This window comes from Cryptomeria japonica, chromosome 8, assembly GCF_030272615.1.
Source record: "Cryptomeria japonica chromosome 8, Sugi_1.0, whole genome shotgun sequence".
Classification (NCBI taxonomy): domain Eukaryota; kingdom Viridiplantae; phylum Streptophyta; class Pinopsida; order Cupressales; family Cupressaceae; genus Cryptomeria; species Cryptomeria japonica.
In genome coordinates, this window is record NC_081412.1 from 11,710,813 (window position 1) to 11,722,974 (window position 12,162).

The 12,162-nt window shown below is 34.8% G+C and overlaps 2 protein-coding genes across 2 annotated transcripts; one reads left to right on the forward strand and one right to left on the reverse strand.

The window, feature by feature from the left end:
• The first annotated feature begins 778 nt into the window (after window positions 1-778).
• Window positions 779-2,126, forward strand: LOC131857477 (secreted RxLR effector protein 161-like). Its single transcript, XM_059210117.1, has 2 exons — window positions 779-916; window positions 1,554-2,126. Exons 1-2 carry the CDS (start codon window positions 779-781, stop codon window positions 2,124-2,126), a joined length of 711 nt encoding a protein of 236 aa, XP_059066100.1.
• Window positions 2,127-3,016: 890 nt separating this feature from the next.
• On the reverse strand, window positions 3,017-4,209 carry LOC131857478 (tryptophan decarboxylase 2-like). The gene is made up of 4 exons (XM_059210118.1): window positions 3,990-4,209; window positions 3,639-3,799; window positions 3,295-3,435; window positions 3,017-3,175 (listed from the first exon to the last, which is right to left on the reverse strand). Exons 1-4 carry the CDS (start codon window positions 4,207-4,209, stop codon window positions 3,017-3,019), a joined length of 681 nt encoding a protein of 226 aa, XP_059066101.1.
• Between the last annotated feature and the right edge of the window lie 7,953 nt (window positions 4,210-12,162).

Below are 12,162 nucleotides of genomic sequence, written 5' to 3' on the forward strand. Positions count from 1 at the left end.
ATACTCCGCAGTAGAATGGAGTAGCTGAAAGGTTGAATCGATCTTTGATGGAGAGAGAAAGAAGCATGTTGAGCAATGTTGGTCTGGAGAAAAAGTTATGGGCTGAAGTAGTGGCTACAGTGTGTTACTTGTTGAATCATTCTCCTACTGTAGCACTAGTCGACAAAATGCCTATGGAAGCATGGTCTGGTAAGAAGCCCTTTTTGAGACAATTACGTGTCTTCAGTTGTGAGGCATATGCTCAGGTACCTGATGTGAGAAGGCAAAAATTGGATAACAAAGCAGTGAAATGCATCTTCATTGGTTACGACATTTGTGTGAAGGGATACAAATTGTGGAACCCTCTCATTGAAAAGGTGTTGTACATTAGGAACATTATCTTTCATGAGATGAAACCTGTTTCTACAAATCCACAACCAGGGAAAATAGAAAAAGGAAAAGAAGTAGTTGAAATCCCTTTCGCTTCTAAAAGGGAGATATTACAAACCCCAAATGTGTCTAAGACTGAGGACCCAAATATGCCTGAGGATGAGGAGAGCTTGAGTGGTTCTACAAGTTCAGAAGAACATGATCATGAACCTCATGAAGACTCACCACAAGAAGTAAGGAGATTCACACAGGAGAGACGACAACCTGATAGGTACGACTATTCACCAGGAGGTTTCATTACTCAATGTTGAATGTTAATTGTGCCTATTCTTTGCTTACTGATGTTGATGAGCCTAGGACTATGAATGAAGCAATTAATATGCCAGATTCAGATTCTTGGTTGGAAGCCATGAAATATGAAATGAAGTCATTGGAGAAAAATGGAACCTGGGATCTGGTACTCTTGCCTAAAGGTAGAAAGCTTGTGGGCTATAAGTGGGTATTTAAGAAGAAGTATGGTCCAGATGGAAGCACTGACAAGTACAAGGTAAGACTGGTTGCAAAGGGGTATTCTCAAAAAGAAGAGATTGACTATGGAGAAATATTTTCTCCTATAGCTAAGCTAACATCCATTAGGTTTCTGTTGTCACTTGCAGTAGCACATGATTTTGAAATTGAGCAGATGGATGTGAAGACAACATTTCTACATGGTGATCTTGAAGAGGATATATATAATGTCCCAACTGGAGTATTTTGTGGAGAAAGGTAAAGAACACTTGGTTTGTAAGCTTAAGAAGTCTCTTTATGGTTTGAAACAATCACTCAGAATGTGGTATCAAAAGTATGATTCATGTGTTTTATCTTTGGGTTTTATGAGGTCTAAATCAGATCACTGTGTGTACTATAAAATTGAAGATGATCAGATACTTATTATTGCACTATATGTATAGATGATATGTTGTTTATAGGCAATAATAAGGGAATGGTCTCATATTTAAAATCTTAGTTGTCCTTGAAATTTGAGATGAAAGATTTGGGGGTAGCTAAATTTATTCTGGGGATGGAAATCAGGAGAGACAGGGCTAGTAGGAAAATTTGGCTCAGCTAGAGAAAATATATTACCAATATTCCTTGAGCAGTTCAATATGACTGATTGCAAGAAGCAAGTAGTTCCAATTTTATAGGGAACGAAGTTGTCAATTAATGACAGTCCAAAGTCTCTAGATGAGGTTGAAGACGTGAAGTGGGTACCTTATGCGAGTGTTGTTGGCAGCCTCATGTACTCAATGGTCAGTACAAGACCAGACATTGCCCAAGTAGTGGGAGTATTGAGTCAGTTTATGGCAAATCCAGGCAAGCTGCATTGGGATGATGTGAAAAGAGTGCTTAAATATTTTAAGGGCACGACACAATATGCTTTGTGCTATCAAGGTAACTCAACTAGATCAAGTAGATCTATTAGCATTCGAGGTTATGTAGACGCAGATTGGGCAGGGGACATTGACAGAAGAAGATCCACTAGTGGATATGTGTTCACAGTGAATGGTGGTGCCATCAGTTGGATAAGCAAACGGCAGAGCGTAACTGCATTATCTACAACTGAGGCAGAGTACATGGCATCTACTCATGCGTGTCAAGAAGTTGTTTGGCTTAAGCGCTTGTGTTCTGATGTTGGTTCTGATGTAGGGAAAATCACTATCTTATGTGAAAGCCAAAGTGCAATTTGTTTGGCAAAGAATCCTACTTACCATGCCTGAACAAAACACATTGATGTGCAATATCACTTTGTGCATGACATGGTTGAAGATAGGAAGGTGAAGCTAGAAAAGGTTGGCATTGAGGAGAATGTTGCAGATGCATTGACAAAGCCGGTGAGCACAGTTAAGTTTAAATGGTGCACAAGCTCAATGGGGCTTCAGTACGTACCTCGTTAAGTGGGAGATTGCTGTGAATGACGAGGCACGTACGGTGAACTCATCGTACGGTGGTTGTTCACTGTGCGGTGAGACACTGTATGATCATATGGTGGTGTGTGGTGAGACACCGTAGGGCCATATGGTGGTGTGTTGTGAGACACCATATGACCTATGCAAAAAGTCACCATGTGGACTATGCGGAGGGACACATCATATGGACTGTGTGGAAAGATCCAGCAGTGTGGCGTACGGACATCCTTGCATAGTGTATGAAGGTGTGCGGTGAAGCTGTAGAGCGTACAATGATGCTCATGTAGTAGTATCTATCGTGCGGTGATGTCCACACATAGTTCAGTGGCTATTGGATGGAGGAGTGCCAAGGCTATCAGTAACCGTTTTTTGTGTAGTGACAGTTAACGCACCAAGTTTCATAACAGATTGCAGTGTGTATAAACTGCTACAAGTTTCATTGGGAAATTAGTGTGATAGAAATTCGGGTTGATTGTAATACAATCTGAGCCTATGCAAAAAGTTCGTTGTCAATTGTATGTAATATTGTTTACTGTAATACAAAGGAGACGCTCGGCTTTTTGGTGTGTGGGTTTTTTCCCGAAAGGGTTTCCCATGGTAAAAATCTTTGTGTATATGTGCATGGTCTTTATATGTGCTCTATTCTTTTGCTTAAGTCATCTTAAGATTCTGCAATTTAGGAAGTAGATAGATATTGTTTCTTACATCCTCTGCGAATTGGCATTAGGAGAGCATTTCCGCACCGTAGCTTTCCTTACACCATCCACATGCAACCACATGTCATGTTCTCGAGTTATTTGAGATAGTCCTTGTAAAGGATCCACACTTGTTGATGATGTGTTCCAATCTGAAATTGTAAGCTATCCCATTCAATATTTTAATTTTTATAGAATTATGTACAAATTAAAAGAAGATAATTGTAAAGAAATTTTATAATTCAAAATAAAATTTATCATATAAATCTATGTAGTTCACTTACTATAGCACATAAAAATGTTGGATGTAAACCAACACTAATATCTTTCAATATGCAATCATGAGCATGTTTTGGAGAAAGCTCATACTTTGTGGAACAACTTGTTGCTATCACTCTAACATTATTTTCACATATTCCTGCAATCTAGTATATTCTCTTGATAATTATATTTTTTATGCTTAAATTTATGCTGATTTTTTTTTTTATAAATTATTTTTTAAAACTAAAATATAAAAGCTATACAAAGAGTAAAATATAAAAATCTGCACTAAGAGAGGAAAATATAAAAGCTATACAAAGAGTAAAATATAAAAATCTGCACTAAGAGGATGTAAGGAAGTGCTTACTTTGCAGCCTTTTTCAATTGAACAATGTGTTTGATCTGATACATAAACTAAAAGCTTATCAACTGAATCCACACCAAATTTCTTTAGAGCCTTGTTCCTTGCAGCTATTAATGACACCAAAACTGTCTCACTTGCTGATCCTTGAATAACCCCACCACCACCTTTACCTATAATTCAAATATTCTTTGAATATAAGTACTTAAAAGGCTATATAAAGATCAAATTTAATTATCTACATTTATGTCTAAGATTAATTTAAGATTTGAACATAAATTCAATTACATAGAATTGTGAGGATACTAATAGAACCAAATTATATAGTCACATGTAAATAAAATATAAAATATTCACCAGACCATGAGAGAAAAGAATCAGGAAGGTTGACAATTTTTCCAAGCCAATCACAGACTATGGTTTCAAGTTCAGTGGCAGCAGGCGATGTCATCCAATGGAGATTGACAATAGCAAACCCACTACTCAACATCTCCCCTAGAAATGATGCAGTGCTCAACCCTGCAGGGAAGTATGCATAAAAATTCGGACTTTGCCAGTGTGTCAATGCAGGTATCATCTTCTCTTTAGAAATTGATCATCACCATCACTTATAATAATTAATATAGTAAAAATGTATGCATTAATAACCGTTAAATTGCATTTCAAATTCCATTCAATCTGGATCTATCAACTAAAACTTCTATTTAAATCTTATTGTCTTAAAACCAATCGAAATAGAATAATTTAATGACTTACCAAAAGACGACTTTCGACAGAATCAGGATTTTGTGGAGCACAATCAGGAATCCAAGAGCTTAAGTATCCAAGCAAATTCAATTTATAAACATCAACTAAAATAAGATAAATGCACATGAATATATTATTAATATCATAAAATAACTCTGCATAGTATTTAATAAACCTTATATCAAACACGTACATTGACTTGGCTGAGAACTGGGAAGCTCTCTACTTTATTGTAGTAATCGGCAATAAAGTCCGCCATTGTATGAGCATGTTTTCTGAACTCTTCAATGTCTAATGGCTTGCTAAGATAACTGTGACTACCTGAGCCATTGCAGTCATCCTCTCCATTAATATTAACATTGCCATTTGTATGACTATTACTTAACAAATCATCACTATTAACATGCCCATTGCATCCATTCTTGAAAATCATAAAATCATTCAATAACTTTTCTGCAGTAACATGACCATTGGTCGACAAATCCTTTGCAGTAATATTACCATTACTTGGAAAATCCTTATAGCTTAGAAAATCCTTATCATTCATATAATCATTGCTTGGAAAAACATTGTGATTTATATGACCACTGCACTCATCCTTGTCAGCCATATTAGCATTGCTTAGACTTGTCAAAACAGTGGTCTCCATCTACACAAACACACAGAATATTGCAATCTGTTAAAAATCTATTTTGAACATGATCAATATTCTTCAGTCTCTTTCTGCAAATTTTAATATTTTCATTTCAAATGTGCATAGTTATTAAAAACGATATGTGTAGATAGTTTGAGTTTCTGGATTTAATCAATGTTGCGAATCATATTTTATGATACATCTTCTCTGGTTCACTATTCTGATGATGAATCATTGATAAAAAAGACACACAATCAAATCCAGAAATTCAAACCATAATCATATGCCTAAATAAAAACTCAAAATCTGACCATGATTATCAACTAAACCTTAGCAGCACAAAAAAATAATCAAAATGAATCAATCATATAACTTAAAGATCAAAAACCACATAATAAAATGTTAGCTTGCAGAATCATTTAGGACAAGCATACAATAGAATAATCTTAGCAGACAGAGCAAAATAAAACTACAAACATGCAAACTTAAATTGTTCTGAAAGGTAGAAATCTCACCCTAGTAGAAAGAGAGAAAGCAGCAGAGAGAATGGAAGGAAAAGGGAGATACCAGTCAAGAAAGCAAGATCTGAACTCTGCGATTTGTGTATTGTATTATAACACTTATAAATAGCAGTCAGCCTTAATTATGCACATGTGATGTGACAAATAAACAGTACACAACCCATGACCAACGTTAATTTTATATATTTTCATATTATACCAATCATTCTATATGAGGTAGACAATTATGGAAAAGGCCCACCATTCACGTTGATCTTTCTGACAGGCCCACAGAAAGATTTTATTTCCTTTTGTGTTTTCAAATCTATCTGCAAAATGTGATCTGACTCCACAGTAATAGAGTGTAACTGATTTGTGTTGCAGATAGATTTGAAAACACAAAAGAAAATCAAATCTTCTGTGGGCCTGTCAGAAAGATCAACGCGAAAGATGGGCTTTTTCCATAATTGTCTACCTCATATAGAATAAAGTGGTGAAGTGGTGAAGGGTTAAGGTTATTTCGTTGTGGGTATTGTTTGGTGGTATTACATTGTAAATTATCGTTTGATGATCTAAACTGATGTCTTAATATGATATCTAATTTTGTAATGATTTTGTAGAAAGTGAACTAAATTATATCTTGATCTAGATCAAAACTGTAGTTTGGATCAATTTGGTTCAATTTTCATAGCATACATTTGAACTATGCTATATGCAATTGGTCTTACAATTCTTGTTATCTAAAAATAGGTTCACCTTGCCTTAAGGTATCTAGAATTGTAGTAAGGAGCCTATATTGTTTATAAGCACTTTTGAGGAGCCTGCAAAGTGACGATCATGTTTACCTCAAAATCCAACACCAATAGTAGTTGATTTGGTGTGAGCTTTCAAACACCTGTCTTTAACTCTTTTATCTTATCTCAGAGAACTATGATGCATTCCATGCATAATAGGAGATAAGCTCCACTTACCAGTGGGAGTGGATCCGTGTCATCTACATCTTGCAATGCACCAATGTGATTTCCCTGTTTGAGCAACATATATTCAAACAGGCACATATGATTCAGTTGGGCACATTCACTGTCAGTCATCTCTTCAAATGGTGACTGTATCTTTATCCGGTGGGAGTCCTGTTGTTTCACATCCATACAGCATACCAGTGGCCTGCACATACTTCACTTCCAGTGTTGATGTGATTTTTGTAACATTCCCCCTCTTCATCACAATCAACATCCCAATATATTGCCCTCTTACAGATGTCATCATTTATCGGTTGTTATATCATACCAGTCTCCTATCCATATCTTCAACACAAGTCAAATACTAACTTGTGTATCGGTGATTCCAGTGGTCATTTTGCTGGGTGACAGTCTCTTCCTTACTGGTTGCCTGCTAAGCTAGGTGACATCAAAGACATCACATCCGGTATGCATCAATGATAATGTTGTACATACATCTCTTATATTGTTTTCCATCCTAGACCGGTTGACATCAATGACAATAAATGCCAACAATCTCCCCCTTTGGCATTGATTCTCACACATGTAGTATGCAGCATACTACAAAATCTCTCTCCCCCTTTGAGAACAATGGCAAAGGGGTCTGATAGGGTGTCTCTCCTCCTTGTGTCTACTAGATGCATCTCCTCCTTTTACATCATACATTGCATCCTATTAATTCACATCATTTGAGATGGAGAGCTCAACCACCAACCGACACTAATTACTCAGCAACCAAGTGTATATGCAAACTGGGAACACATGCATATACAAGTATGAAACCAATTGAAGGCACATGTGTAAGTGAATACAACATACCTTCCGATCAGACTGCATCATCTTCCTTTGATATGCAAAAGCCATTCTTAACCCAAAAAGTTGATACCAATTGTATCCCTTTTGATATCAAATGCTTGCTCTCCTGAGAAGGTAACTCTCCCTTTTTGCAGACAACACTCTCGTAGTCCAGTTGTGATTTCAAATGGATAGACATTGAAATATCTTACAACCCCAAACACTTACAAAAACACAATCATATCGATACAACCATAGACACTTGCACACCCTCTGTGTCTAGCAAGTCTGATACAAATTAGAAAACATGGTTGTGAACTCCCCCTGAGTCATACATCTTAGGTTCTCATTGCCTGTCAGGTTCAAAACCAGAGCTCCAATCTACACCATATACCAGTTGAGATGTACATATGCGATAATTCAGATGATCTATCAGCTCCATTAAATCCACCACAACATATGACATGATCCTAGGTGTACACAATGCCATTCAATGTCACTGTCATGCCATAAATCAAACCGGTTAGCCCACAAAGGATGCATACATACATGATCAACAACCGAGACAATATATGTCATTCAGGTCTTCTTCAGTACCACCTGAGACATAAACTCCTTAATCCATAGTACCGGAGTTAATGCAATGATCCTGGACCTCATTGTCTTACATAACCTGCACTATCGGTTAGTATACATATCGGTAACCTACTACACATACTGATTTCCTACACCGGTCCATCATTTCTACCGAAGCACTTTCCTCTAACTCCTATCTTCTTGGGTCAATTTTCTTCTGATCCCAATTACAAATTTTCCATCCATTGACACATGCATTAGTGATCCATCTTTCATCTATAGGTGTGTAGCCAAGAAAGCAATCATACACACACCTGTCATCTCATTTTCTTCTTTCTTACCAGTAGCAACCTGTCTTCTCCTTTGTCCTTATCAAGCAAGGGGGTGAATGATTTGATCAATATGCTACTCCCCCTAAGGTCCTGCATCTCCTTTAAGCCTTAGTAGATATCACCTGTGCATTGAATGCACAGTGCCGGTTCATGGTCATACTCTCTTCCTTCTTCTTCCATACCTGCATGACTTCACTTTTCTTCCCATTTTCAATCTTGGGAGCAGGTTTTACTTTCTTCTACCAATATGTCCTTGCTCTAGCGGATTCAGCATCATGACTGGAAGCATTGACATAGAAGAAAACAACATTCATGCCAAACGCATGATTGGAGGACCTTTTGTCAAACTGGTTAGACCATCTTCTTCTGGTCATGCTATTGTAACCGGCTACCTGAACTGGTGGACCTCTTGATCTTGTAGGAACAAAACCTCTTCTTCTTCTGTTCCATACAACATTTTATCTCTCATATGCTCTATATCCATTTCCATGTTGAGCATAGCTGCTACACCAGTCTTGTGACTACAAGTTCATCCTTCTACAGTTATGACTTTTATGGCCAAAGCCATTACACCTCCAACAAATGACATTATTTTTTGTAGAAAGAGCATATTGTCTATTCCTAGACTTAATTTTGCATTCATCTACCCTATGACCATAATCTTTGCAAGAGAAGCAATAACTGATAAAGGAGGGCAAATGACTAACAAATTTATTTTGCCATGCATGAGGAGATCTTATTGGTTTGGTATCTCCATTTCTGCTTCTCCAGGGAAGGATCTTGGATTGTCCACACTCTGCAGCTTTTACATCCAATCTCTTCTTTTCCCACACTTGCTTTGTCTTGTGGGCGGTAGCATTTTCTTGTCTTCTACTAGTATGGGGTCTTCTATGTTGTCTTCTCATGTTCTTGCTTCCGGTGAAGCTGCCTTCTCCCATCTTCCCTTTTCCTTTGAGATCTGCATTGTTCCTCCAATCATGCGTCGAAGTTCTAAATGTATTCAAATAGAAAAATTGAGTATAAAATAAATTCAATATTCGAATTAAATCTCATGCAAAGATTAAATTGAAAATAAAAGTCAAAGTTCAAGCACATGCTAAATTAATTAATTCAATTATCTCTTCAATCTCTATTTTTATCTTTTAGTTATCTTTTTCTAAATAAAGCTCTCAATCAGCTTTCAATTAGTTAACTATCTCCTCCTCTTTATTTCCTCCAATCCCCCTTTTTCATATTTCAATCAACTTTTTCTCTATTAATGAACTCAATAAATCTATTCAATCTATTCTGTTTCACCTCCAAATTAGCAGTTCAACTATCAATCAGCATGTGAGCTCACCTAGGTTCTACCTCTTAATCAATCTGTTCCACCTTTCAATCATTTCTCATCCAATTATATATAAATTGAGCATTCAATTCCTCACAATTCCTCTAAATCACAAAATTTGAATCTTTGTGTCATTTGCAAGTTGCCAACGCGATATTTGAGAGTCACCATACAACAAAGAAGAGAAGAGCAATGTAAGCCATGATGCACAATAGGGAGTTTTACATTGTTTAGAATTATTATATATGCATCTATTTTCATTGAGTTTGTTTAAATTCTTTAATTGAATAGGGATTCGTGATTTCCCTTGTTTTTTAATTTGATTACATCTATGAATTGTAGCATACGACAGTTAGGATTTCAAGTAGTGATGTGTAGTAGAAAATGTGTCATTTCTATAATAACATCATGGATCTTGATCAAAATTATTTACTCATAATTGAGAATAATTTTTTTATATTAAATTGTACAAAATTAATCATATATTATTTTTATTGCACTTAGCATGTCATGTACTTTTATTATTTATAGGAAAATCAAAATTTTATTACTTCTAAGCATATTATGCTTTTACTATATGTGAGTAGACCATATAATCCATAATCAAATATCATACCTAAGTAGATCATATAATTCATAATCAAATGGAATTCTAGTATACCACTATATATGACATGAATCATTATTATTGTACCATTTTTAAATTACAAGATCTCTCTCTCTCTCTCTCTCTCTCTCTCTCTCTCTCTCTCTCTCTCTCTCTCTCTCTCTCTCTCTCTCTCTCCATTTAATAATTATCACTATTTCTAAATTTGAGATTATATGGATTTTGTAATAAAGGATACCAATTTCATTTATTTTTTCTCTACTTTAAGGTTCAAAATAGCACACATACCAAGATGGAATGTTGAAGACGTTGATTAAAAAATGGTCTAGTACTTTGCAAGAACCTAGTATCTTTTTTTTATTTAAAAGAAATATTTATTTTTACATGCACAACCATAATGATTCGCGCTTTAGGATTCAAAATATTTTTAACTCACATATACATCAAATTGGAGTAAAAATGTAATGCTGAAATTTGCATACCATGCCATTTCTCATTTATTTTTTAGTCCACCTTGGTGAACTATTTCCAATGCAATTATATGTTGCTAGGTGGCATATCTTATGTAATGGATCATAATCCAATCCTCATCCATGTACTATTGTGCATTTTAATACATTCCTCATTTATTATACCTAGTTTTCTTCCCATTTTCACTTACACCCATATACATTTATTCATTCCCTACCACAATATTATCACTTTGATGGCAAGGGCCATTCTTGAGGAACTTAGCTTTATCAAGGCTCTTGGGATTGGTATTAATTTAAAGAAAATTAAAATCAAAATTCTCAAATTCGTAGCCATTTCTTATTGGCCATCATGGGTTGAATTGGCACATGTTAGTGCAACCTCTTGTTGCGTGTTTGTATTTCAATTCATACAACATGAACTTAATTTATATGACCTCAAACAAGTAAAAATCAATTCAAGAACATTTTAAATTGAATCTTTAGGAAAAACAACTTTATCAAAATCATAGTCTACATCAAAATCATCCTATTCAATTACAAGCTTGAGAATGATGTCCTTGATTATTCATTTGGACCATCCAAAAAGGGAGTGTTGACCTAGGCGAACATGGTTCGTACAATAAAATAACTTCTCCACAGTTATTTTAAATAACACATATCCTTACAAGAATTCAAATACTATAGACTAGGGTGAATGAGTTTTTTGGGTTCCACATTTTGTTAGGTCAATCTTAACATAATTATAAGTTGATGTTGTGATTTAAATTAGTTCCACATAATTAGGGTCAAAGTTGAGAGGCTTGAGATTGATCGACAACAAATTATGAGTCCATTTTCAAAATTTATTATGAATCAAAACCTTTATTTTCTTATACGTAGATAATTAAATTTTACACTAAAAAATTTATTTTTCACTATTATTTTTTAAATTTTTATACCCTATCCATTTACACTTAATTTTCTAGATATTAATTTACTATTGTATACAAATCCAACACACTAAATTAAAATTAAAATTAATTATATTTATTTAATTGACCTAATTTTATTCTCCTACAATACTATAAATATAGTCAATATTCTATATTCAAGAACAATATGTCAATGGAAAGTCAGTAGTCCATTCAATCTAAATACCCAAGAAATAATCATAATTTCAAATTCAAATACATTTATACTTAAATATTAAAACTTAATCATTAAACTTTGTCAAACAAAAATCAATTTTTTTTTCATCAAAGCTAAAAGAATTACAATAAAAAAAATGGTAGCCCAACAAGAAGATTGTTTAGGAAATATGATGAAAACACTATAGACATTGTGAGAACAATAAAATCATAGTGTTAACCATCTTACATGCCCAACATTGTAATAAACTGAACCAATATAAATTATGAAATATAGTAGCAAAACATAAATTGTACTTCAAATATGAATAAGTTTTTGCACATCGAATGTCCCCTTCATGGGAAAACATTAGTGTTAAATATCTTCAAGGTGCATGTTGTATTTAATATCTTATTTATGCCCCTCCTTTAGCA

What these genes read in the sequence shown, in the direction of transcription:
- LOC131857477 (XM_059210117.1), top strand. Translation starts at nt 779, where the DNA reads ATGAAATATGAAATGAAGTCATTGGAGAAAAATGGAACCTGGGATCTG. An exon ending in GAAGCACTGACAAGTACAAG is followed by an intron (nt 917 to 1,553) that starts GTAAGACTGGTT and finishes CCAATTTTATAG; the next exon opens with GGAACGAAGTTGTCAATTAA.
- LOC131857478 (XM_059210118.1), bottom strand. Translation starts at nt 4,209, where the DNA reads ATGATACCTGCATTGACACACTGGCAAAGTCCGAATTTTTATGCATAC. An exon ending in TTCTTTTCTCTCATGGTCTG is followed by an intron (nt 3,800 to 3,989) that starts GTGAATATTTTA and finishes TTATAGGTAAAG; the next exon opens with GTGGTGGTGGGGTTATTCAA. An exon ending in CAATTGAAAAAGGCTGCAAA is followed by an intron (nt 3,436 to 3,638) that starts GTAAGCACTTCC and finishes AGAATATACTAG; the next exon opens with ATTGCAGGAATATGTGAAAA.